General features: G+C 41.6%; 2 protein-coding genes across 9 annotated transcripts in view; one reads left to right on the forward strand and one right to left on the reverse strand.

Annotated features, from left to right (window-relative positions):
- Window positions 1–27168, forward strand: part of PTPRD (protein tyrosine phosphatase receptor type D) — a 502851-nt gene that overhangs the window by 371764 nt on the left and 103919 nt on the right. For all 8 annotated transcript variants that reach the window (XM_078779585.1, XM_068121669.2, XM_068121656.2 and 5 more), the window contains exons 20-21: window positions 23510–23734; window positions 24219–24379. In XM_078779585.1, the coding sequence (XP_078635711.1) occupies window positions 23510–23734; window positions 24219–24379 (386 nt within the window). The remainder of the gene's footprint in view (window positions 1–23509; window positions 23735–24218; window positions 24380–27168) is intronic.
- On the reverse strand, window positions 1245–4752 carry LOC137426645 (uncharacterized). The gene is made up of 5 exons (XM_078779595.1): window positions 4197–4752; window positions 3894–4066; window positions 3298–3761; window positions 2448–3062; window positions 1245–2309 (listed from the first exon to the last, which is right to left on the reverse strand). Exons 1-5 carry the CDS (start codon window positions 4703–4705, stop codon window positions 1461–1463), a joined length of 2610 nt encoding a protein of 869 aa, XP_078635721.1. The 5' UTR covers window positions 4706–4752; the 3' UTR covers window positions 1245–1460.

A 27168-nucleotide genomic window follows, 5' to 3' on the forward strand; every position in this document is an offset into this window, starting at 1 on the left:
GATATGATGTAAATGACACGTAAAGGTGACTTGCTCTAGGCTATCTAGAGAGAGAAATTTCATTCTGATCGGACAAAATTAAGTCGAGTTGTGGTGAAAATGTTAAAATTTATATAATTAGGTCATGACCTTAAAAATTAGGTCAAGGTCAAAAAGGTAGGTCAATCAACCCCCCCCCCCCCCCCCCCCTCCCATTCACTCCCTCTCCTCTTCCCCCCATGCTTTCTATTCACATATTGATGTCCCAGCCGGCTACGTCATGCAGCTCAGAAATTGAAACAGCTCAGCATTTGTTAGTGTTAGGAGTGCAGGAAGAAAACAATTCTAAATTGGGGACACTAATTGGAGGAGCAAATCCTACAACAGCATTAGGCATTCCCCTTCCTATAAGGGGAGGCTTAAATATTATTGGAAGAAGAACAATAGTCTGCGGCATACAAACTTTTTTATTTATGAACATAGTGTCCCTTGACTTTAATACACTGCTCCACTTGTCCTTCAGTCTATACACTGCACCACTTGTCCTTCAATATTTAGATTGCTTCAGACAGTTCTTCACCATTGGCCAACAGGTGGTGACACAGGTGGGAGGGACTTCATACAGTGCATTCAGAAAGTATTCAGACCCCTTCACTTTTTTCACATTTTGTTATGTTGCAGCCTTATGCTGAAATCGTTTAAATTCATTTTTTCCTTCATCAATCTACACTCAATACCCCATAATGACAAAGAGAAAACAGAATTTTAGAAAGTTTTGTAAATTTATTAAAAAGAAAAAACCGAAATATCACATTGACATAGGTATTCAGACCCTTTGCTATGACACTTGAAATTTAGCTCAGATGCCTCCCATTTCTCTTGATCATCTTTGAGATGTGTCTACACCTTGATGTGCCCACTTGGAGTTTGCCTAAAAGCACCTAAAGGACTCTCAGACTGTGAGAAACAAGATTCTGTGTAGTCTAGTAGGAAGACTAGGTCCCCCTGCACCCCCCGGAGATATACTTCTAATCAGTGTTTCTAGATTGGAAAAAATGTGTAGAAAATGACTAGCTATGGCCCCAAGCTGAAAAAATGTCCCACATACCATTTTTATGCAAATTACTGCTGCCATTATCAAAAAAACGATTTTTGACATATCTCAGCCAATATTGCAGATAATTGAAAAATGAAGGTGTCTAGACCCATGTTTTGAAGGGCATAGATCATGATAGAACTATTCATAACATGATTACATGTGTCTATGGTATACTAGTATGCTAATTAGTGCTTTATTTACAAAATAATCACAGTTTTACGAAATAATAGACTCATATTAAGGTCCGTCTACACAGACGTTAACACAAAGTTTTATTTTTCTAAATATTACAACTGTCAAAATAGTCCTAGCACTCAATGTGACCACTCTTCTCTTGCTTGTTTTAGATAAACATCATTAGCATTAGTGATTCTACACTGAGTCAGTCATCATCATTTTCATCGAAATCGTCAGAGTCAAACTCTTCTTCTCCTTCCTCTTCCTCCTCCTCTTCGTGCTCTCCTGTGTTCAGAAGATCCACCAGTGAGGTTGGTAGGATGGGACCACTGGACCACATTGGTTTCAACAGTCCTTCATCAGTCCTTATCCATCCTTGCTCCTCATAAGGTTTTGGCTTTTCGATGATAGGTTGATCGGCTCTTTTGTACAATGCTACGCGGTGGTTCACACGCTGGATGTGCGGCTTCAGGGCAGACTGGCATGGAGGAAGGCGAGCCAGATCAACCTTGGACTTGGATGTGAGGGTCTTGTCCTCTCCCACCATTTTTCGTAGCAGCTTGGCACGGACAATGTCCACTGATGACTCGCGACTCTGGCCGTACATCACACAGGTGAATTTTTCTAACTGCCTCTCCACCTCAGGGTTGGCATCCCAGTTGTCACCCAGTTCACCGAATGCCCTGTGAAACCTGGGATTCTTCTCCAGCTTTTTCAAGGGCCCGACTTTTCCCTTCCCTTTGAAGGCACTGGTGCAGTCTTCTCCGCTGAACACATAGTACCCCAGGAGAGTGGCACAGTAGTCCTCTCCCAGGGATTCTGCCAGCTCAGAGACGTTGACAAGTTGGCGATGCTTCCCTGACCCTGTATCCAGGTACACCGTCAGCTTGATGTTGTGGGCATGGTGGAGCAGGATCAGGAGGATGTCTGTGTCCGGTGTTCTGACTACAGCGTTCTTGTATCCGATGGTAGCAGCATGATGGAGGTACAGAACCACCCTGGTATCAGTCTCTTCCTGGTTGCTGTAGATCGTGGGGAGTTCACGTACCTCGACCTGAAACACAAAAAGGCACCGCATTTCAATCACCAGTCACTGCCAGTTTCAGATCTAGACAAACATCACAGGTAATCACCTTTTTTTCAGGAAAAATTACAAATTGAATCGCCATTCACGAAGGGCTTTCAATTTTACCTTGCCATTCGTTGAGGCAAGTTGGTGGGCCTTCCCCTCCACGATCAGCACAGCCATCTCTGTTCTCTCCAGCCTGGTAGCTGCCTCTTGTCCACTCCACACTTTCAGAAGAAGCTGGCACATCTGCTTTTTGTTGTCGTCATTTGCAAGGAACATTTTGAAGTCATATGGCTTCCTGGTTGCTGGTCCAGCCAGAATGATCTTCTCTGAGCTGCCCCGCCTCAGCCTTTCCTGCGCTTTGATTGACTCAGGATGGTAACTGTCAGTGGAGAACAGAAAGTGCTGCTTGGCCACCATCTGATCAAGCACCTGCAAGCATATCTCACCACATGTTGGGGGAAGGTTGGCAAGGGTATGCAGCAGCGCCATTCCATCCTGGATGAACAGGGCATCCTTGGGGTATTGCAGATCTTGTGGTGTGGTGTCCTCTAAAAGGTAGTGCAGAATGGAGGCTTTGTTGGTTTTGCAGAAGAACCCATCTGGTGTCCCAAGGCTAGGAGGCACTGGCATCAGGCAGTACTTCATGAGTTCTCCCAGGTCTAATGGCTCATCTTGACTCTGAGACTTGACAAGGAGCAGGAATGCAAGGTTGCTTTGCTCCTGATACTGGATGACCTGGAATGATAAATGGTGATTGGTTGATATGTACTACAGGAAGGACTACAGGTGAAAATTATTCATGTGCTATAAATTGGCATATTTACAATCTTTACATTGTTCATTGATGTGCACTGTCTTTAATAAACAAATTTGGAGTTCAATCTTGTATCTCAATATAGCATGTACAGGACGCCATTTAAAAATACAACATAAAATACAAAAGCACTTGGGTATTGGATTACATCCTTACCTTGCCCTGTGAGGATGTTAGTGTGATCTTCTTGTTACTAGCCTCCATGGTCTTGAGTTTCTTTCTCTTGATTGGGTTGAAGAAGCTCTCAGGTTCTCCGCTTTCCAGGCGCCTGATGAAGTCAGCTTTCGCAGCTTTCCCCACAGCTTCTGCTTGTAACACATCCATCTCAACATCCATGGGGACGGGAGCACCAGAGGCCAGGCAGTAGAGTTTGTCCTTATCAATGATGGTGAACGGATTGGTGAAGTTCTTGATAGTAGTTAGGGTTCGCTGAACGGCCTCCTCGCCTTTTCTGATCTCTGCCTTCTCTAGTTCACGATGTCTCCCTGCTCTTGGGCAGTCTGGGTCATCGATGAGATCCACCATCTCAAGGGTCTTTTCATAGAACTGTGCCCGTGCTGTGGTTGTTCGGCACCATCTCTGGTATGCCCCAAACTGACTGTACAGGCCAGCAAAGCCACCTGAAAAGTGAACATATTTTAATTGCATAACCCAATCATTAAAAGGGAAATGTTTTGTAAGAGCAGTTTACATCATATAAAGCTGGTTTCTACAGTTTCAAATGTATAATGTACTGAAAGAAAATGATGTACCTGATGATTTAGCAAAGCGCATGAACGTTTCTTCCATTGTCTTGTCGACAGCACTGAGTGCCCCTGGTATCATCGAGCGAGCCACTGCGATTGCACCCATAGTAAGCAGGTCCTTGGCCCCTGGGTGCGTGCTTTCCAGATTTGTCAGGTGGACTTCCAGCCAAGTCAGATATCTGTAAAGTACAGAGAGGGAAATACTGTAGACATTTATTGGAATAGCTCCTCTCATAATACATGAACCCAAGTATCAATTAAAATCTACTCAGTGATGGTTATACATTTTACCATGTATGCTACACAAACCTGGAGTAGTTGTGTCCGTCAAAGGCGAAGAAGATATCTGCCATCTCTCCGTTACACTTGTGAAACAGCTGGAGGTTGTTGGTCTTCACAGAGTGGAGGAGCATGAAGACAAGATGGCAGTGGGTAATGAACGACATCCAGAAGGCAGCTGTCTTCCCCAGGTGGCCCTTGCGCACCTTTTCCTCAAAGGCATGGTACTTTTTGATGAGGAGTAGAGTTGAGGGGTCTTTGAGGGCTTCATCGAGGTGCTCTCGGTTGCAAGACTGGGTCATTCTGAGAAGCACAGCAGGGTCAGAGATCATGATGTTCTCCTCCTCAGTGAATCTCTCCATCAACAGCCTCTCCATTGCCTCACACACTGTTTTGAGGCAAAAGAGGGACTTTGCGTAGGCCTTTCCACTGAGAACACCTTTGAGAGATCCACTTGTTACTAGTTGTGCCTCAAAGAGAATCTCTGCATATCCAGAACCACGCATCTTGTGTCCAGTGAGCATCCCGATGTAGTTCATGGATGTGTGGAAGGGTCCAATCGTTACTACATGACTAGCAAATTCATTTGGCCAGCGCCAGATGATGGGAAGGGCTTTCATGCAGAAATGTAAAATGGCAGCTATAGCAGCACTAATTTGGATCTCTAGTCTGTCATTTCTGCACTGTGATTGGATAACATAAAAAAATATGTTTGGGAGTTAACAGCAGGAGTTGGTAGATTTTACGTGGGCTGGGTGAGAAACCTTTAAATAAGCAAGTGAAAATCTCTCGCAATACAAAGTCAATGGTGGGAAGAAAAGTTGAGTGGTACCAATGTTACTGCCAATGTCCCGCCCCTATGCAAGACTCAGGAGCATCTTGTTGACATTTAACCTTGAAAATACCTGGGTTTAGACCCCTTATGTACCATGTTAAGTTATCTGCAGTATTAACGTATCCTTATCATTTGTAAAACTGATTATTTTGTAATTACAGCATTAATATGCATACTAGTATACCATAGACACATGTAATCATGTTATGAATAGTTCTATCATGATCTATGCCCTTCAAAACATGGGTCTAGACACCTTCATTTTTCAATTATCTGCAATATTGGCTGAGATATGTCAAAAATCGTTTTTTTGATAATGGCAGCAGTAATTTGCATAAAAATGGTATGTGGGACATTTTTTCAGCTTGGGGCCATAGCTAGTCATTTTCTACACATTTTTTCCAATCTAGAAACACTGATTAGAAGTATATCTCCGGGGGGTGCAGGGGGACCTAGTCTTCCTACTAGACTAGTGGGCTTTCATGTGTCTTTCACTGAGGAGAGGCTTCCGTCTGGCCACTCTGCCATAAAGCCCAGATCGGTGGAGTGTTGCAGTGATGGTTGTCCTTCTGGAAGTTTCTCCCATCTCCACACAGGATCTCTGGAGCTCAGCCAGAGTGACCATCGGGTTCTTGGTCACCTCTCTTACCAAGGCCCTTCTCCCCCAATTGCTCAGTTTGGCCGGCAGCCAGCTCTAGGAAGAGTCCTGGTTGTTCCAAACATCTTCCATTTAAGAATTATGGAGGCCACTGTGCTTGAGGGAACCTTCAATGCAGCAGAGATTTTTTTGGTACGCTTCCCCAGATCTGTGCCTCGACACAATCCTGTCTCTGAGCTCTGCAGGCAGTTCCTTCGACCCCATGGCTTGGTTTTTGCTCTGATATGCATTGTCAGCTGTGAGACCTTATATAGACGTGTGTGCCTTTCCAAATCATGTCCAATCAATTGAATTTACCACAGGTGGACTCCAATCAAGGTGTAGAAACATCTCAAAGATGATCAAGAGAAATGGGAGGCACCTGAGCTAAATTTCAAGTGTCATAGCAAAGGGTATGAATACTTATGTCAATGTGATATTTCAGTTGTTTTTTTAAAATAAATTTGCAAAACTTTCTAAAATCCTGTTTTCTCTTTGTCATTATGGGGTATTGAGTGTAGATTGATGAGGGAAAAAATGAATTTAAACGATTTCAGCATAAGGCTGCAACATAACAAAATGTGAAAAAAGTGAAGGGGTCTGAATACTTTCTGAATGCACTGTATGTTGAAACAGATCATAGTTTCTTGGGATAGGGTCCAGGGTTTTCTTGGTTGTGGTAGGAGTGAAGATGGGCGGGAGGGTGATGGAGGTGAGGAGGGCATAGTGATCCAGCTACTGGACATCATAATAATGGATGGTGGTCTGTGCAACACAGGGATTGGTCACAGGAACGTAGTCATAAGGAAGAGCACACCTTTGATCAACATCCTTTGACATTTGTCCTTTATGGCATACTACTATTATTGAATGAGAATGGCATCTTTCTCTGTGTTTGTAGTTATTATTCATTGAGTCAATCAGAAAAATTTACTTGCCATCCCAGAAAAGTGAGGATCTTACTAACATAGGATTGAGTGTAACATTTTTTAACTGGCAGTGATTTCATGAGCTTCTTTTGCATATGCATTCCAATTTAGCTTCAGTGTTTCACTCATGAATCCATGTTTTGTCACCAATTACTGGATGAGTGATGCAGTTGGCTCGATCTGTATTGAACAGTTTGAGACACTCAATGCATGATGACAAGCTATCACAGTCGATTGTGGGTGCTGACATTTCAGTGGAACCATCATGCTGAGACCTTATACTTGCCCACATGTTCATAAATGATGGTGATATTGTTGCCTTGAGAATTTCCAACTTCTGTGGATATTTGTGAAATCTCAACATTGTGTTTCTCCATGATGAACGTCTTGATCTTGGCAACAGTTTTTGCATCAGTTGCATCTGTTAGCCATCTAAACCTGGGATAATCTTCAAGGGATTCACTTCCATTATTGATTTCAACCACCAATATGGATACTGTAGAATAAGGGATACATCTTCATCATACACAGCCACTGTGCATTATAGATGTATTTGGAGGACGGATTTATGAGAAACATCTTTGCAAAAAAATTGATGAAACATCGATGCTTAGTTTTGGAAGATCCATAAATGTATGATGTAGCAAACTTCTGATTTGCACTTCTTTCATATGCAGCACATGACTGCGGCTAACATCATATTCCTATGGGGCAGGAGGGCATGGCTTTGTCGGTTAGAGCAGGATTTGAACCATCAGTGAACCATCCATGAAAATCCGTTCACTGATCGTGTGTATAACCAAAAACCAGAAGGCACAGTATGATCGGGAAGAGATATAAATCAAAATGTGTGGAGCGTCACGAGTGCTCCCACCTGATCTCACTTGTCATATATTATAATAGTCATATATTCTCATATACTTGTCATCGTCATATAGTATTACATGCAATAGTGATTACAATTTCTCAACACGTGCCCAAGTTCCGTGAATCTTTCTTTCTCTAGCACTCAAGATGGTGCCCACATCAAACAAGGCACAAAATGCCTCTTTTGACAAGAAAAAGTAGTTTTTGATAGGGTCCTAGTTCAGCAGTTCCAAACAATGCTTAAATTAAAGTTGTCTTGTGTTTTTTTTCTTTCAACTCTCTCTCTCTGTTTCTACTCAGGAGACTTGATAGTTGCTAAAAACTCCATTCAATATATTGTTATACAGACATTGAGGTTTTCTGGAACACCAAATCATTATTATAGGTTCTCCTGGCCATTTTCATCTTTTGGCATTCAATTTGACTGCAGGATCATTCAATTTCATTTGATATTGAATGCTCCTTGATGTGATCATTCAAATATCTAAAACGACTGTTCAATTTCATTTTCTCAGCATTTGACTTCCTTAACACTGCAGTCAATTTAAAAGTCGCATGAACTGCATTAACTTTCACTCAAGTCAGCAGCTGTTGGTATTTGGGCATTCAAATTCACAAATGCGCATTGGAATTCACAATATGTGCTTTCAAATTCCAACCGACAATGCGTACATACTGTACTATTGTGCTATTGTTCTCCAATGTCTATTGAACATAACAAAAAAATGCTATTGCTCTGAATGAATGATCGTTGTAAGGCCATTTCCCCGCCAGAGCGGGGGTTAGCCTTGCGGGCCCCATGACAATCATGGTTCCCTGTTTGATGCAATGTTTTTAAGGCCGGATGCTCTTCCTGGCACCAACCCTTAGTCGCCTCTTACGATGCGCAGGGATACGGTGTACCTATTCTAAGCCGGGGTACACACCGGAATCATTCATCCCAGCAAGCTGGTCCTCAATTTGCCGACCTCGGAAGGATGACAGGCTGAGTCAACCCCCCTGGCGTTAATTCAGCGATCGACCGGGATTCGAACCCAGGATCCTGGGATCCCAAGCCGGCACTCCGCTAAGCCAACACCAGGCTATTGCTCTGCAATGGTAAAACTTATGCATAGAAATACAAATGAATAAATGCTGACCTTCTGTACTCTTGTCTCATATTTATAATATTTTGATCTCAAATCCTGATAACTTGAGTGCATAGCAAGAGAAACAAATTGACTTCACTGTTCCAATATAAGGTGTAGTATATATATATATATATATATATTGTATACTATATATATATATATATTATATATATATATATACATATATATAAAAAACCACCTTTAGAGGCCATTTTTCCCCGCAAAGCAGGGGTTGGCCTTTATATATATATATATATATATATATATATATATATTGTATATATATATATATATCATATATATATATATATATATATATATACATATATATATATATATATATATATATATATATATATATATATATATATAGTATATATATATATATATTAGGGGTGGTGCTCAAAATAATTTTTTTATAAATATTTACTGGGACATGGCTTTATGTTGTTCCTTTTGTTCCAAATGAAAAGACACCAAATATGAAAGCAATCTGATTTTATTTAGGGGTGCCACATCAGCCTTCAAACTAAAGGTGTCTACAAACTTTTCTATATATGGATCGAAAGCAAAACCAGAAGTTTGTTTATGAAATCAACCCTCCACTCACTTTCTTTGTATTCTAGCAAACACAAGTTACAATAGCTGCACAAATAGCACTATATTGCTATGAAAACTCAAATTCAATGATAACAATCCAAATGTTCAGTTCATAAAATGAAGAGACACCATATCACATAATATTAAAAAACCCAAATATAATGAGAAATGTAACTCCTATTTCTGGGCCTGTTTCACCACTGTTGCCTTCTTGGCATCGGGGTACATCTTCCTTGAGCAGCAACAACTTGGAGCAGAGCTTGCTTTTGCTCTTCATCCTTTGTAAGGAGCTTATTGTAGTCTTGTATCAATGCGACACCCCTTTCTGCCCTGTCGTTCACCACGACTAAGCCACTGGCGGCTTTCTTTGCTTCCTGAAAGCTGGTTTCTTGCTCCCATGAACCAGGATCCTTATCCATCCAATCAGTTGGGGTCCCTAGGATGCTGAAGAAATGCTTGGTGTGTTTGTTATGAGGCCAGCGATTGACAGGGCGGTTCCTCGTTGATAACTGGTCTCTTGTGAGAGGGGTTTTCACCGTCATTTTTCAATGCTTCAATCATATTGATCTTGCTTTCTTTGTCAATTCTGGTGTCAAAGAATGCAAATGCCACTAGTACTGGGCTCATGTACCACGTGTGGCGGCCAAGTGCCTTCAAGGCTGCCTGAGCCATCTTCTGATTGATTTGTTCAAACTTTTCCAACTTCTTGAAGAGGTTAATGTCATTCAGGGGAGCCTCAATAGCTTGTGGAGCCTGAAACCAAGCCTGTACATACACAAGGCAGACAAAAATGTTGAAGGCTCGGAGTTCTCTCGCCTCTCGAAGTGTCAAGTGGAACTCTGACCGAAACATGAACACCTGTAGTGAATATAGTGCTTTTGCCATCCATCTGGCTCTGTGCATTGCTCCTGGAGCCATGATCCGGATTCCACGAGGTGGGATTCCTCCCATGTAGATGACAGTCAGTTCTAGGAGTTCACGATAATCATCTCGTGGCTGCTGATCTTTCAAACACACAAGAGCAAATTCCAGAGCTTCATCCATCATGTCATTGTTCTGTGCAAACTCAGCTGCCGTATCAGGATCTGTGAATCCATTTTTTGGTTGGTGATGGGCAATGGACGGCCACTCCGCCTGAAACCGCTTAAAAAGCTGGATGTCAGGGCCTGATGAAGGACCGAAAAGAGTGGTGAAAACATCTCCCAGAATGATTTCGTGCGCATGATGGCGGCAAGCCAAATGAATTAGTTCAGTCTGTAGCTTCTTTTCAATGAGGACAGCAGCCCCTCCACGAACACCTGAATTTCTGGCCGTTGTGTCAAAAGACAAAGCCTTCACCTTGCCCACAAGGTTCCAGCTCTTCAGTGTGTCCACTACAGCGGTTGCCATAGCTTCTCCTCCCCCGTCAGGTAACTTGGGAACATTCAACAGCTGCTTCATTCCATGGTACTGGTTGGACACAAGGATTGGAAGACGATCCACCTTCACATGCACAAAATCTCCAGTGACATCGGGAAGAAGCTTTCCATCCCAATGGACCACTAAAGGACCCTGCACATTATGATGAAATGCTTCTTTTATTTTGTCCATGGTTTTGCATCGATGCATCATGCGATTCCGCCGCACTGTCCATCGGTTCAGTGCCAGCTCTGCAGGATCCCATCCAACTGCTCTACAAATGGATGCCAAGTTGTGGACAGCCATTCGGTCACTTGTTTTCGTACGATCCAAAAAAGCTGCGACTTCAGGAGTGACAATGTTGATAGGCCTTCTTTTCTTGGGACGAGATATCCCACCATCAGATGATGAAGAACCAGCCTGTGCCGTGGTCTCAGAGTCAGAGTCTGAGTCTGTGACTTCCATAGCAGTAGCACCCTTCATGACCATTTCCTGTCTCTTATTTTCCTTCTCTGCCTTAGTCTTCTCCTTTTCTTCCCTTTCTTTCTTTCGCTTCGTTTTTGCTTCCAACACAGTGTCTACAGATCCCATTGAAGCCTTCCTCTCTGAGAATTTATTATTATTTAATGTATATTTACTATATATTTATTTTTAATATTATATTTAATGTATATATATAATTATGTATTTATTTTGTGTATATACAGCCCAAAAAATGGGAATTCCTATTTTTGCATGGGGAAAAATTCATCACTGATGTGGCACCCCTAAATATTATTGGATTCCATTCACATTTGGTGTGGTTTCCTTTGACACCAAGAGGAACAAAAATAGACCATGTCCCGGAGAAAATCTGCATTTTGATTTTTTGAAGCCCACCCTAATATATATATATATATATATATATATATATATATATATATATATATATATACAGACTTGGCATTTAATATGGAATTTTTTTTTTTCCTTGACTTAGATTTACTTTCTGAACTCAGTATATCAATCTGGTGAGTTTCTTTTATGCTTCGGTGATTTCTTTGTCAAAAGAACCATGTCACTGATTGTCTTTCGCAGCAAGAAGTCAATAACAGGATAATATCACAGGTGGCGTGACAAAATGTAAGGACAGGTACATGTGACGATTGGCTTCACAATCGGGTATATAAGGGTTGTTGCGTTCTGTATTAGTGGAAAACAACTGCTGCACGTCTACAAAAGTTATTGCCGCTTCCTCTGGAGATGGTCCGTCAACTTGACAATGCTGTTTGTCATGGAGTGGTGGCTTTACGAAATTCTGGCATGAAACTGCGTGCTATTGCTCGGCAGTATGGCATCACTCAAGGTCAGGTGTCAAAGATCCTGAAACGAAATGCTCAGAGGGGTGTCCCTACTCCAATACCGAGGCCAGGGCGTCCACGCAGAACCACAAGGAGAGATGATCGTCAGCTGCACCGGTTAGTCTGCAATGGCCGTACCAAGTCAGCTAATCTGTTTAGGGCTGAGTGGCAGCAACTGACACATGTGCTTGTATCCAGAAGGCTAGTCAACCAACGACTGGTACAAGCAGGCTATCGTGCCAGGCGTCCCCTGAGAAAGCCACGCCTGACCAGACAACACAGCCAGCGCCGATTGCAGTGGGCCAGAGAGCACTGTCAATGGCAGCCAGGACACGGGAATCACGTGACCTTCAGTGACGAGTCTAGATTTCTGGTCTATCGTCAAGATGGCCGCGTCCGAGTGCGCAGACAGGTGCATGAAGCCCACAACGAACATTGTATAGTGCCAAGAGTCCAGGCTGGAGGTGGTGGGGTGACCGATTGGGCTGCTTTTCATGCAGGGGGCAAAACTGACCTTGTTGTTCTGAATGGAAACCTGAACCAGTTCAAGTACAGGGTCATTCTGGAAGAAACATTGCTTCCATTTGCTCGTGCAGCCTTTCGAGGAAACTTTGTCTTCCAAGATGACAATGCACGGCCTCATCGTGCTCGCATGATCCAACACTATCTTGCTGACCGTAGTGTAGAGCATATGGAGTGGCCTGCCATGTCCCCGGATAGGAATCTTGTGGGCAGAATTAACGCGTCAAATCGACAACTTGGACCAGCAGCCGACCTCTATGCGTGAATTGCAGCAGACTATTGTCACTGCATGGCAAGCGATTCCTGTCCAAACCTTGGCAAATCTCGTGAACAGCATGCCTCGACGTGTACGTGCTCTCCTGAATGCTCGTGGGGGTTACACGAAGTACTGAACTGTAATTTTACTGTCCGTAATCCCAGTCATAATTTAGCTTTTGTTTTTGTTGAAAAAAAATTTGGCTAATGTGCAAAATAAAGAGATACTTCTGGAAAACGTACAGAAGTTTAACACAGTACTGTCCGTGAATTGAGTTCGATATCAGTTTACATCACTTTCAAGGATCAATTTATTTGCTTCGAAATGTCAAATGTGGTTTTTGTTTCTTTTAAAGGTCACATTAACAAAATCTGGAATAATTTCAACATAATTCCAATGAACTTTTGGTTCTAAGTCATCTTGAAAAGTAAGTTCACCCCCACAAAAAAAATATTCCATATTAAATGCCAAGTCTGTACATATCTATATATATGTATATATATATATATATATATATATATATATATATATATATATATATATATATATATATATATATACATATATATATATATATATACATATATATATATACATACATACATACATACATACATACATACATACATACATATATATATATATATATATATATATATATATATATATATATATATATCTTCTATCTATCTTCTATCTTCTATCTGTATATATAAAATAAAGTTTTTGTTTGTTTTGCTGCACGTGCTAATCTCCTGAACGGTGAAAGATAGGAGGAAACCTCTGAAATAAAAAATGTCGGGACGGGCCCCGGGAAGGTTATAGGTGAGGCCAGTCGAGGCCGCGTCGGCCAGGCTGGGCCCATTTCGCAATAAATCTTCTTGAAGTACAACTTATGCACTTAATAGCAATACCTGACTGATTGCAACACATGCTTTCAAAATCCTCTCTCGCGGGGCCCGACAGAAGAAAGAACAAGGAATCGTTGAGCACTAACTGATACTGGGATCGCGTCAGACCTATGTACAGAAGATTAAATTCATTCAAAAAGAACCCGGGAAACGCCGGGTGCATTCAGCTAGTATATGTATGTATGTATATATATATATATATATATATATATATATATATATATATATATATATATATATATATATATATATATATATATATATATATATATATATATATATATATATATATATATACAGTCACGTGAAAAAGTAAGTACACCCCATGTAAACTTTTGCCTTTTTCAACATACAGCTATTTGATCTTCATTTCAACAATATTGATAGATAAAGGTGATAAAATATAACAAATATCATGAAACATTTACATTTTGTAGTCCATTGTATAATTTAAATAAACATAAATGCAAATTTCGCATGTGGAAAAAGTAAGCACACCCTTGGCTCTAATAGGTGGTATTGCCCCCTTTGGCAGAAACAACCTCAAGTAGGCATTTCTTATAACTGTTTACCAGTCTCTGACATCGACTGGGAGAAATTTTTGCCCACTCCTCCACGCAGAATTCTTTCAGCTGTGGGATGTTTGAGGGGTTTCTTGCATGCACAGCTCGTTTCAAATCCCCCCACAACATCTCGATGGGATTTAGATCCGAGCTTTGACTTGGCCATTCCAGAACCCTCCATTTCTTTCTTTTCAGCCATTCCTTGGTGGATTTACTGGTATGTTTAGGGTCATTGTCATGTTGCAAGGTCCACCTTCGGTTGAGCTTCAACTTTCCGACAGATGGCCTCACATTATCCTCAAGCACCCTCTGGTACAATGAACAATTCATTGTGGATTCTATGATGGTGAGCTGCCCAGGCCCTGATGCAGCAAAGCTGCCCCAAACCATAATATTTCCACCACCATGCTTTACAGTTGGTATCAGGTTCTTGTGGTCAAATGCTGTCTTTGGTTTTCGCCAAACATGTCTTCTGGTACTGTGGCCAAATAGCTCTACCTTTGACTCATCTGTCCAGAGCACATTGTTCCAGAAGTGCTGGTCTTTGCCTCGGTGTTCATTGGCAAACTCTAGTCTTGCCCTGATGTTCTTTCTGAACAGCAAAGTTTTCCTCCTGGCACACCTCCCATGTAGATCAAATTTGTGCAGCCTCTTTCTAATGGTAGACTTGTGCACTTTGACATCAACAGTGGCAAGAGCTACCTGTAGGTCCCGTGATGACATTCTATGGTTCTTAGAGACTTCTTTCAGCATCTTGCGGTCTGCTCTCGGGCTGAACTTGTTGGGGCGGCCTGGCCTGAACAAGTTGGCAGTTGTTTGTTATCTTCTCCACTTGTAGATGATCTTCCGAACAGTCGAATGATTGATTTCAAATTGTTTGGAGATCTTTTTAAATCCCTTCCCAGACTCATAGGCATCTATAACCTTCTTTCTGAAGGCCTCAGAGAGCTCTTTTGATCTAGGCATGGTGACGCCGCACACTTCAACAACAAAGAGCAAACCAAACTAAATGTCTGACGTTTAAATAAGATAGGTTCCTCCAATATGCTCTCGAACAATGTTCTAATCATTTGCACCTGAGCTGGTGCACCTGATTCTAATTTTAGGTATTTGAAGTCGTGATAAATGGAGGGGTGTACTTACTTTTCCCACATGCGAAACTTGCATTTATGTTTATTTAAATGGACTACAAAATGTAAATGTTTCATGATATTTGTTATATTATATTGTAGCGGTTACCGCTGGATGCACACAATCGCCTTGCACCGGCCAGAACACGGCCAGACGCGCCTCTCCCGGGCATGCCCGGACTCACTGTTCCCGGGCACGCCCGAACCTCCCGGGCACGCCCGGTCTCGTCTTTCCCGGGCATGCCCGCTATCGCCTTTCCAGGGCTCGCCCAGAGCGTCCGGGCATGCCCGCTATCGCCTTTCCAGGGCTCGCCCAGAGCGTCCGGGCATGCCCGCTCTCGCCTTTCCAGTGCTCGTCCAGAGCGCCCGGGCACGCCCAGCCTCGACTTGCCAGGCCGCAGCCAAACACGCCCGGGCAGGTCCAGACTCGCCTTTCCAAGACTCGCCCTTGACACCCGGGCATGCCCGGTATAGCTTTTGCCGGGCAAACTTCCCGACATAAATGTGTATATATATTGCTGCCCGAGAAAACGGGCTTTCGTCAGAATACCTGAGCTGTTTTGTTTCAATAAAGCAACTCGGACGAATTCCGTCTTTGGTCGCGTCAATTCTTTCGACTCGCGTTGGAGCGCAGCTCCTTCAATATCACCTTTATCTATCAATATTGTTGAAATGAAGATCAAATAGCTGTATGTTGAAAAAGTCAAAACTTTACATAGGGTGTACTTACTTTTTCACATGACTGTATATATATATATATATATATATATATATATATATATATATATATATATATATATATATATATATATACATATATATATATATAGATATATACACACACACTACCGGTCAAAAGTTTTAGAACACCTCAATTTTTCCAGTTTTTATTGAAATTTACGCAGTTTAATGGCTCAATACAACAACATGCATTTTAAAAGGCCATTTTCCCTGCTAGAGCGGGGGTTAGCCTTGCGGTCCCCATGACAATCTTCTCCATTTTGCCCTATTTCCTGCATCTCTCCTTGTTAACCCCCTTGCCCGCATTTCTTCTTCCACCATCTTTAGCCAAGTCTTTCTCGGTCTTCCCTGTCTTCTACTTCCTTCTACATTCATTTCCATCACTCTTCTCAACCAGTCACTTTCATCCTTCCTCAACACATGACCAAACCATCTCAACCTGTTCCTCTTCACAGCATCAATAACAGGCTCTATTCCCATCATCTTTCGCAAATCATCATTTGTCTTCCTCTCTCTCAACGATACTCCGCACATCCGTCGAACCATTCGCATTTCCACCCTTTCCAACCTTCGTTGCTGCTCTACGTTCATTACCCATGTCTCGCTCCCATAAATCATAACACTTCTCACACATGCAGCATACACCTTTCCCTTCAGCTTCAACGACACTCCCCTCATCATCAGCACGCCACTCAATTCCCGAAAATCCTTCCATGCACATCTCACTCGAGCAACCGTTGCCGAGTCTGATCCACCTTCTCCATTCAGCATGTCTCCGAGGTAGCAAAATGTTTTCACACCTTCCAGCTTCACGCCGTCTCCAAGATCCAACTCAACATTTCCTCCACCTGCAGCTCCCTCTGTGCACACCTTACATTTGAATGTGGCTGCCACACTGGTTAATGACCCTCTGAGACCACTACATTTTTGATGAACCCACTCAGCGCACATTGTACACTGAATGGAGTTCACTCCGACACCCTTCCTACACACAGCACAGGGCCACTTCCCAGTTCTTTCCACCTCACCACATGCTTTACCACTTGCCATCACCTTCGTCTTTCCGATATTCACCTTCAGACCTTTTGTCTCCATACATACCTTCCACGTGTTCATCTTTTCCTTCAGTCCATCCATACTTTCCGCAATCAACACCAGATCATCTGCATACAACAACTCCCACGGTAAACCCTCCTTTACGTTCTGAGCCAGCACCTCCATCACAGCTACAAATAGTAGTGGACTTAGTACCGACCCCTGATGCACTCCCACCCTCACCTCAAACTCACCACTGTTCCCGTCCTTCGTCCTTACAGCTGTGCGCGCTCTTTTGTACATTGCCATCACTACTCTGATCAACCATTCCTCCACTCTTAACTTCCTCAATGCCCATGTCAATACTTTGCGTGGAACCCGATCGAATGCTTTCTCCAGATCAACAAACCCAAGAAACAACTTCTTCCTCTTCTCCATGTACTTCTCCTGCAACTGCCTCACAATGAAAAGTGCGTCTGTCGTTCCTCTTACTGGCATGAATCCAAACTGCATTTCGTCGATCTTCACTTTCTTCCTTATCCTCCTCTCCAACACCCTTTCCAATACCTTCATTCCATGCTCCAATAACTTTATCGCTCGGTACGAGCCACACTCCAGAGGGTAACCTTTCCCCTTGTATAGAGGGACGAGGGTACTCAGTTCCCAATCCACTGGAATGCGGCCTTCTTTCACCACCAGATTACAGATCTCTGTCATTCTCTTCACACCCCAACTTCCTGCTGCCTTCAACATATCTCCCACAACTCCCGTCGGCCCTCCCGCTTTTCTACCCTTCATTGCTTTTATCGCTTCCTCAACTTCCTTCTCAGTTATCTTCTCTGCCTGTCCTAAAACTGGGTTACTCTCTATGTTGCCATCCCATTCATTCTCTGTATTCAACAGCATTTCCATATATCTTTTCCATCTTCCTTTAATTCCATCTGGGTCGACAACGATTTGTCCCACTTCATCCTTCAAGCAACTCACCCCCATCACATCACACCTCTCTTTCGCTATCTGCTTTGCAATCCTGAATACTGCTTTCTGACCCTCTTCCGAATCCAAACATTCTCCAAACATTTTCCTACATGCCTCCTGCGCCTTTGCTACCTCTTTCTTTGCAGCCTTCCTGGCTGCCTTATAACTTTCATGCTCTACTGTTTCTGCTCCCGTACCCTTCGCCTTCTGCCACTCCTTGAACTTCTTCCTCTTCTCGTCAAGCCTCTTTCCAACTTCATCATCCCACCACCATGTTTCCGAGTGCCTCGGTGGTCCTTTTGTCCATCCACATACCTCACCAACGGCTCCCAACAGACGAGCTTTCATTGACATCCAACCACTTTCAAGCTCAACCACATCATCCTTGACCCTACTCAGCCTCTCTTTTAATGCCTCCCTTACTGTCACCTCTTTCAACCTCCACACCTTCATTCTCGGTTGGTACTTCACCCACCGAGCTCTCCTCGCACCTTTCACCCTTACGTCGCAGACAACCAAGTGGTGCTGTGAAACAGCCTCCTCCCCCGGGATCACCTTTGTGTCTCGGAGGTGCCCCCTATCTCGCCTACACACCATCAGGTAGTCAACGGTTGTCGTCGACCCACCTGACGTGTATGTAACAAGCTTATTATCCTCTTTCTGGAACTGAGTATTACAAATCAACAAATCAGCTCCATCAGCAAACTCCAAAATCCTTTCACCTTCTCCATTTCTCACACCATATCCGTAACCCCCATGAACTCCGTCAACACCATCCATACTCCTTCCCACATGTCCATTTAGGTCTCCTCCTACCACAACAACTTCCTCATCTTTCACGTTTTCCATCAGCTTCTCTATCGCACACCAGAACTTGTCCTTCTCTTCATCGCTTCGACCAACCTGCGGAGCATATCCTGAGATGATGTTCACCAAGAGCTTTCCAATCATCATTTTCACCATCATCAACCTATCACTCACTCTAGTCACACTCACCACACTGTCTACAAACTCCTCAGAAAACAGGACACCAACACCATTCACACCCTCCAGGCACCCTTGCCACACAAACTTGTATTTCTGTCCCTGCCTACCCTTCACCATTCTCACACCACTTCCCTTCCATCTCGTCTCTTGCACACAACATATGTCCATATGCTCAATGTACTCTGAAATTAAGCATCAAACAAATAAACAATTGGAGATAAAAAAAGAAATCGCAGAATCATTTTGTTTAACAAAATTTAATTTTAAATTTTGAGTCAGCAAAGTAGCCACCTTTTGCAGATATAACCGCCGAACACACTCGTGGCATTCGTTATAAAAAATATATATAACCACCTTTAGAGGCCATTTTTCCCCGCAAAGCGGGGGTTGGCCTTTTTCGGGAACCGTGGTTGTTGTTGTTTTTCGGTCCCCTTTTTGAAGCAATGTTTTACGGCCGGATGCCCTTCCTGACGCCAACCCTTTTTGCCGCCTTTAACGACAAACAGGGAATTACCAGTTCTACTAACCTATTTGTTATATTTGGAACAAACAGGAACAAAACAGGAACATATTTGTTCTACATAAGTAGAATTACAATCTCCATTCGTTCTACAATGGAAATCAAATATTGTTCGGGAAGTTCTTCCCAACACTGTTGCAGAAGTTCCCATAAATGTGTTGCACTTGTCGGTTGCTTTGCTTTCACCCTTCTGTCCAGTTCATCCCAAACCAGCTCGATGGGGTTTAAGTCTGGAGACTGTACTAGCCATTCCATTATTTGAAGCCTACCGTCTTGTTCTTTTCCTCAAAGGTAGTTTTGACATAGCCTGGAGGTGTGTTTAGGGTCATTATCTTGCTGTAGGATGAACCCCTGACCAACAAGGCATATACCAGAGGGTATTGCATGGCACTGCAAAATGCTGTGGTAGCCCTTTTGGTTCAGGGTGCCAGTCACTCTGTGCAAGTCGCCGACTCTGGATCCAGCAAAAGAGCCCCAGACCATCACACTTCCTTCTCCATGTTTGACAGTTGGTGTCGCACACTGAGGAACCATCCTTTTGCCTTCTCGACGGCATACAAAAACCCTGCGTGATGAACCAAAGATTTCAAATTTTGATTCATCAGTCCATAAGACCTTCTTCCAGTCTTCAGTAGTCCACTGGCAGTGCTTCATGGCCCAGGCAAGCCTCTTTTTCTTATTTTGCCATCTTAGCAATGGCTTTCTTACTGCCACTCCATCTGTCAAACCTGCAGCTCGAAGTCTTCTCTTCACAGTTGAAAGTGAGACTTGCTTACTTCGACCAGTGTTAAGCTGTGATTGAAGCTGTTGCCCTGTGAGCCGCCTATCACGCAAGCTGTTGACTCTCAGAAACTTGTATTCTGATTCTGTTGTGGCTTTGGGTCTGCCAGACCTCTTCCTGTCAGAGTTTCCTCCAGTTTCCAATATACCACTTCCTGCAGTGCAATATTGTCCAAATAATGCTTCAGAGGGTGTAATAACAGTCTGTTCCAATACTGCTTTCATACAGACAGGGGGTTTGTAATCAGGTAATCAGCAGAGGTTAGGACACCTGTAGGAATTGTTTGCATCAACTTTCAAGGCTTAATTTACTTACATTGCTACAGCGCAGCTGTAAGTTGTTTACCCATTACTTGTTCTTTGAAGAAGGCCTTTTTTAACAATATAACTGTGCAATTTACATTATTTTCCCGTTTTTGCTAACCTAACCTTTTTTTTTAACCTCGAGCAGTTTACTGCTTACCTTTGTACCATTTCAGGTTATTCACTGGACTTGAATTGCTTAAATTTCAATAAAAACTGGCAAAATTGAGGTGTTCTAAAACTTTTTACCGGTAGTGTATACAGTGGTTACATTTTAGGATAAAATGTGTTCAAGAGCAAATGATGGAATGACATGAAGTAAAAAACAACATGACTGTTTTGATTTTTTAATTCACCAAAGACTAAATAGATTGCTCAGAAATTATAAAGAAAAGGCCAAGTCTGATGTCACTCTTCAACATTTGGTTTAAAATTGAATGGTGAGACTAGGAATTCGTGTTTAAAATTTCGAAATTGAATGAGGGAAACGTTATTTTGACTTGTAAAACATAATTCACAACTGCCAAAAAATAAAATCGAATGTTTCAAATTCGAAATTGAAACTTTAATACGTCCAGCATGTGTGAAAATGCGTGAATTTGAATGCTCATCTATGAAATCGATTGAAATAATGCCGAAAATGGCTGGGAAAACCTATATTACGATTAAGAAAACTTTTTTGCACAACTTTATTGACAGTGATATACAAAAGGTGTAAGAAGACTAATAATGTGAGATTTTGCTTGTGATTTTTCCTCATAATTTTCCATTCATTCCATCATCTTCTAACATTTGCTGAACATTCAGAAAGGTGTCCCACTTTGAGCGATTATCAAAGTCAACAATAATGCACTAAACCACAGGCAGCGGGTACCACAATGTGCTCACAGGATGGGATATATTATATTGAATGGCTCTGTTGCTTCAAAATTGCCGACGTGAGGCCATTCTGTATTTTCTATCCTTCTCGGCCTCCAGTGGATTAGGGTATCCTGGGCATGTTTCCTGTGGTTTTTATTGAATTTTGTTGTGTGAAGCAGTAATGGTACAAAAGTAAGTCACTAAATGAGTAACTGGACATTAAAATTGGTTCACTGATGAAAGCAGAAGTAAAGTACAAATGAGAAAGGAGGCCACATTGCGAAAACATAATGCCTCCAAAAATAATTAAATTAAGAAAAGTTTTCATGAAAATAGAACACCATAAGAAAAAAATCCTTGCATCTAGAAAAATGTTTTCATGGTTTTCTTGTTTCAAGAAAACCTATCTTATTTTAAGAAAATAAGAAAATATTTTCAAACCAAGAAAATTATTTTTAGCATTGTTGTATAAACAAAAATTTGGGTTTGGAATTGAAGGGAGATTAGCACGGATGGTTTTCAGATGCTGACATGTAACATGATATAAAATTAAAGATGAAAGATTAAAGTCTGACAAAGAGAGGATGTGCACTTTGCGATTTCATGACTAAATAGGACAAGTGCAACCCTAATCTTTAATATTCGTATTTGACATTAATTATTTTGTGTTGTTTATTGTTTGTTCAAACATGAATGTCACTTAAATGAGTATAAATGAGTTCCCAAAAATTATGTTCATGCAATGCCAAATATACATATTTGAAATCTTGATGCAGGTTTTACTGTCAAATATTACTTCCTTATGTTTTTGTTTGTGCCAAAATATACAGCAAAACAACTTTGATTCATAGCCCAATACATGTTATTTTTTTCATATGAAACTGACTAGAAGCAACTTTGAAAATACAATTTAACTAGAACAATGTGACTGTGTCACCAATATGCCTCTGCATAGTCCCACAACGGGTAGATGCCATCACTCTGCATATGTATGGGTTGGGGATCACGTTTGTGAAGTTTAGTGTTGATCGGAAAAGGTTCGTTTTTCTTTCCAAGATGACTGCCAAACAACGTGACCTATGACATCATTATTTTCAAACTATATTCAACATTGCTGTTAGATGATATTTGTAAAATTTCGCATCGATAGGGTGAGCGGTTTCAGAGATATAATTATTTAATATTTTCCTTCAATCCAATATGGCTGCCAAACCATGTGACCTATTATGTCATTAATTTAATATTTCAATACAAATGGGTCATACATCATGTGCATGCAATTTCAGATTTTTTGGATAAGGAATTCGATTAAAACATTTTTGGCTGGTGTACCACTTCACCTATAAATGTCATTATCATGCTTTTGTTCCCCATTGGGAGTACTTGACAATGTGCCAAGTTTCTAATTTTTCCATTCAGCGGTTTCCGAGAAATTATTTTTTCATTATTTGCTTTTAATCCAAGATGGCTGCCATACCACGTGACCTTTGATTATGATAATTTGATCACAATTATCATAAAAAGATTCTGCATGGGTGTCACTCCGACCCTGAAAGTTTCGTCTCAATCGGACACATGGTTGCTGAGAAAAACGAGGTTTAGCCCGTACAAACGGACGGACAACCCGAAAACATAATGCCTCCGGCGACTTTGTCGGCAGAGACATAAAAACTAACATTGTTTCATTTTTCCTGAAAAGGCTGTCCAGAGAAGCCTTTTAATTTTATATGACCTTGCCGATCAATAATTTTTCTCATGCAGTGTGTTGACTATATTTTATTTGTTGGTACCTTTCTCTTTGGTTGGTTTGGTTGGTTGGTATACTTTTATTTGTTGATATGTACCTTTCTCAAGCAAACATGAATGAAATTTTTTTTGGCAGTTTTACGGAATTTTCCACATTGCTCTACCTCTCCATTGCTTTATTTTGTCAAGCAGGTTAATTGGACTTCAAACATCACCTTCTAGATGAGGGAAACGTCTTCTCATATTTGTTTCTCTTTTCTGTCTTATTACCCAGCTTCTTGGACCACATAGGCATCACCGAAAGCGCCGTGCACTTAGGAATAGATCTCCAGCTGTAGACCCTCAGCCGTATGTTGCTGCCCAGTTTAAAGGCAGTCTACCAAAGCAGTTCACTCTTGGTGACGAGCAAGACTACAGTGGCTACCTTAACCGACGCCTAACCGATGCTCACGACTACACATTCTTCCTGCTCACAGAACTCGACAAATCTGATACTGCAGTGAGTGGATGCTTCCTTGAGGTTCCCTTTTACTTCTTATTCAATACCTTTGGGTTCTTAACTGGGAAAGGCACATAGTTTCATGATGTTGAGCAGTTGCAAATCGTCAAACAATAGCATTCAGGACTAGCAGAATAAGGTAGTCTGAAATACTAGTTTGTGGTTCTTGACATCCAAACACATACAATTTGTCGCAAGAATACAAGGGGGAATCATAGTTTATCTTCAAAAAACATTTCCCCTGACCATGAAGCTACACTTGGCACAGATGTTACTCCTATTCTATATAATTTCTTACAAATGTCACACATTTTTCCCAATGGTGGGTGATTTTCCAGATGCCATTGAAATAGAGGTCATGTTTTTTGCTTCTGAATATTTCTTCAGGGTAAAAGCTATTTGACTCCCTATTGTAAAAGGTTATGACAATTTAGATGTCTTGGTGTTTGATTCTAACCCATTTTCTATACCTCTGGTCTCTCAGCGAATGTTTGTAGCAAGCCCTTACTCAGAGCTCATCATTGCACCTAATCCTGCGCCATCACCTCTTTCTGAGGAGGAGGAGGGGCTACTGTGGGTGGTGGGGCCTGTTCTAGCAGTTGTATTCATCATCTGCATTGTAATCGCCATCTTGCTTTACAAGAGGTAAACTTTATTTGAAATAAAATTTCATCTGTATGTTTTAATGAATCGAGCATATATAAGTTATATCTCCTCCAATATAAAACATTGTTTTTTGTGTACGATCTAGGCTCATTTAAGAGTGCTTTGTGATGGATCTGGCAAAGGGTAAAGAACCACCTTTGGAAGCCATTTTCCCCCGCAGAGCAGGGGTTGGCATTTTTGGGCACCTTGGCCCCCTTTTTTGAAGCAATGTTTTATGGCCGGATGCCCTTCCTGCCGCCAACCCTGTTAGTCGCCTCTTGCCACACACAGGGAATTACCAGTGAGCTGGTACTCAATTTGCCCACCTCGGAAGGATGACAGGCTGAGTCAACCCCTATGGCGTTAATTCAGCGATCGACCAGGATTCGAACCCAGGGTCCTAGGATCCCAAGCCGGCACCCTAACCACTAAGCCAACACCAGGCAAAGGGTAAATGGGAACATATTGACAGTGGGTTAATGGGGCAGCAGTTGGACAAAAGCGAGGCAAGGGAATGGATGAACACAAAAAGAGGAGGGAGAGGAGAGAAGTAAACAACAAGTAGGAGGGTTGAGTTTGGTATTGTTAATTGGCGTGGCAAAGATCATGGGTAGGTAGGTATAGGAGGTAGTAATAAATTGTAGTGCACCATCTGTTTGAACATCTTTAAGGGAAGAGTATGATTGAATTGCCTCTGGGAGGCAGTTCCAATAACAGGATATAAGAAGAACTGAAGAGCGGAGGTGGGATGTAAGCCTGGATTTTGAGAGTGTAATGAGGACGGGATTACCAGATGATCTATCGGTAAAGCATTACGAGTTAGAATTAAGAGAGATTGCTTTGCTGGATTGATTGAATGTTTGGATACAACTCAGGATGTGGACCTACTGATGTTGAGCTATAGCTAAATTGCAAACCAAGTTTTTTGGGGTTCTGGGCTGAAAGGGTTAAACATCGATGAAGAATACAGCCCAGCAGAGGATCTAGCCAAATGGAAAACAGTCAATCAGACAATGCTGAATGTATTTCTTTAGGCATATTGACATTTACTATCAATACAAAGTTAAATATTGGGTGTTGTAGAATTAGTACCATTCCCAACATCCTTTAAATGTTAATTATTCCAATAGAAATAGCTGTAACTGTTCAAGAATCCATTAATGAATGAGGTGAGGAGCAGCTTTGTATGTGTTTATATAATTGGGTGTGTGTGTGTGTGTGTGTGTGTGTGTGTGTGTGTGTGTGTGTGTGTGTGTGTGTGTGTGTGTGTACATTGTCTTACTGATGGATTAATGTCACAGTATGGGTTTCTGTCCTTTTATTCCTCTTCTCTGGGGTCTCATTTTTCTGAATTTAATATTGGGTATACCGACAATTTTCCTGCTGTGTCTCTTTCACACTCCTTTTATCGGAAGTTAAGAACTGTTTTTAGCTGTGACGAGCAGCTCTATGAGAGGACCGCGTTGTTGTTCTTGTTGTTGGGGTGCCTTTTTGAATAGCACATGTGCATACACTCGGACGTGTGTTGGTATGAGGTAAGAACATCGCGGACTAAAATCGCGATTTGTTTGAAGAAACCAGAATAAATTTAGCAACAAAGACAACATGAATGTTTTCATATCAATCTCGTTTCACAGAACTTGACACAAATTGGGTGCAATTATTGAATAGCGCATGTGCATGCACTCAGACTTCCCCTACCGACCAATTCCGTTTCAAATTATCCCTCTGCCACCCAGAATTAACATTAATAAATAACATTAATGAATTAACATTAACATTAACAGAAATAACATTCACGTCCATACATTATATGTAATCAGTTGATGAAGCATGTTGCGTCGCAAAACAAAGGACAAGACCAGAACTGAAAGACAAAAAGACGCTAGTGCATGCGTATAATTTAATGACTGGTCGAATTTGGTAGCACATATTGCAACGGATATCCTCATGATTCTACACGTCGCAGCTGGTGACCACACTGTGGTCATTTTTCTCTTGTTCTTTTTCTGTTTGGAACTCCTATTCCTTAGGGTGAGATTTTCAATTTACACACATTGTCCCCCATTGGCATGAAGACCGCAAGGCTAACCCCCGCTCTTGCAGGAAAAATGGCCTTTAAAATGCCTGTTGTTGTTTGTTGTACACATTGTCCCCCAGTGGGTTTTTGATTGAAATTGCTCTCTTTGATTCGCCCATTTTCCTTTGACCACCTGTATGAATTATTCTTCTTCTTCCATATATGGTAAATCTGTTCCTATTATATTCTGCTTGTTTAACACATCTGCCTTGAATTGTAGGTCCACTCTTAACATTCTTTCTCAGCTCTAATTCAATTTGCACCTTCACATTACAAATGCTTGCTTCCTCCACCTTGCATCTCACAATGAACTGCATCCATTCCTTTCTAATGTAGCTTTGTTTTCTCCCTCTTCAATTTTCCACATGCTGTCATACCAGCAAGCCAGACAGGTGAGATAATATATAATCCCAGCAACCATCCAAGCTTTTCACTGAGACCAGGCATCTCCCTATCCTTAATCTTGTTCACAAATGTATCACTATTCAACACGATTTAACTTTTTTCTTTCTATTTGTATTTCCTCTATCAAGTCAATATTTGTTTTACTCTTCAGTATTTATATTACTCCTCCATATTTGTCATATTACACCTTTGTATTCAATTTCCCTTCCCTCTCTTGCTCATTCCCATTTAGGTATATTCTTTAACCTTGTCGCTTCCTCAAAATTTTGTGAAATTTTAATTTTTCTGTTCTTAATTTATTTAA

Source organism: Myxine glutinosa, chromosome 1, assembly GCF_964187855.1.
Source record: "Myxine glutinosa chromosome 1, kmMyxGlut1.1, whole genome shotgun sequence".
In the NCBI taxonomy this organism is placed as follows: domain Eukaryota; kingdom Metazoa; phylum Chordata; class Myxini; order Myxiniformes; family Myxinidae; genus Myxine; species Myxine glutinosa.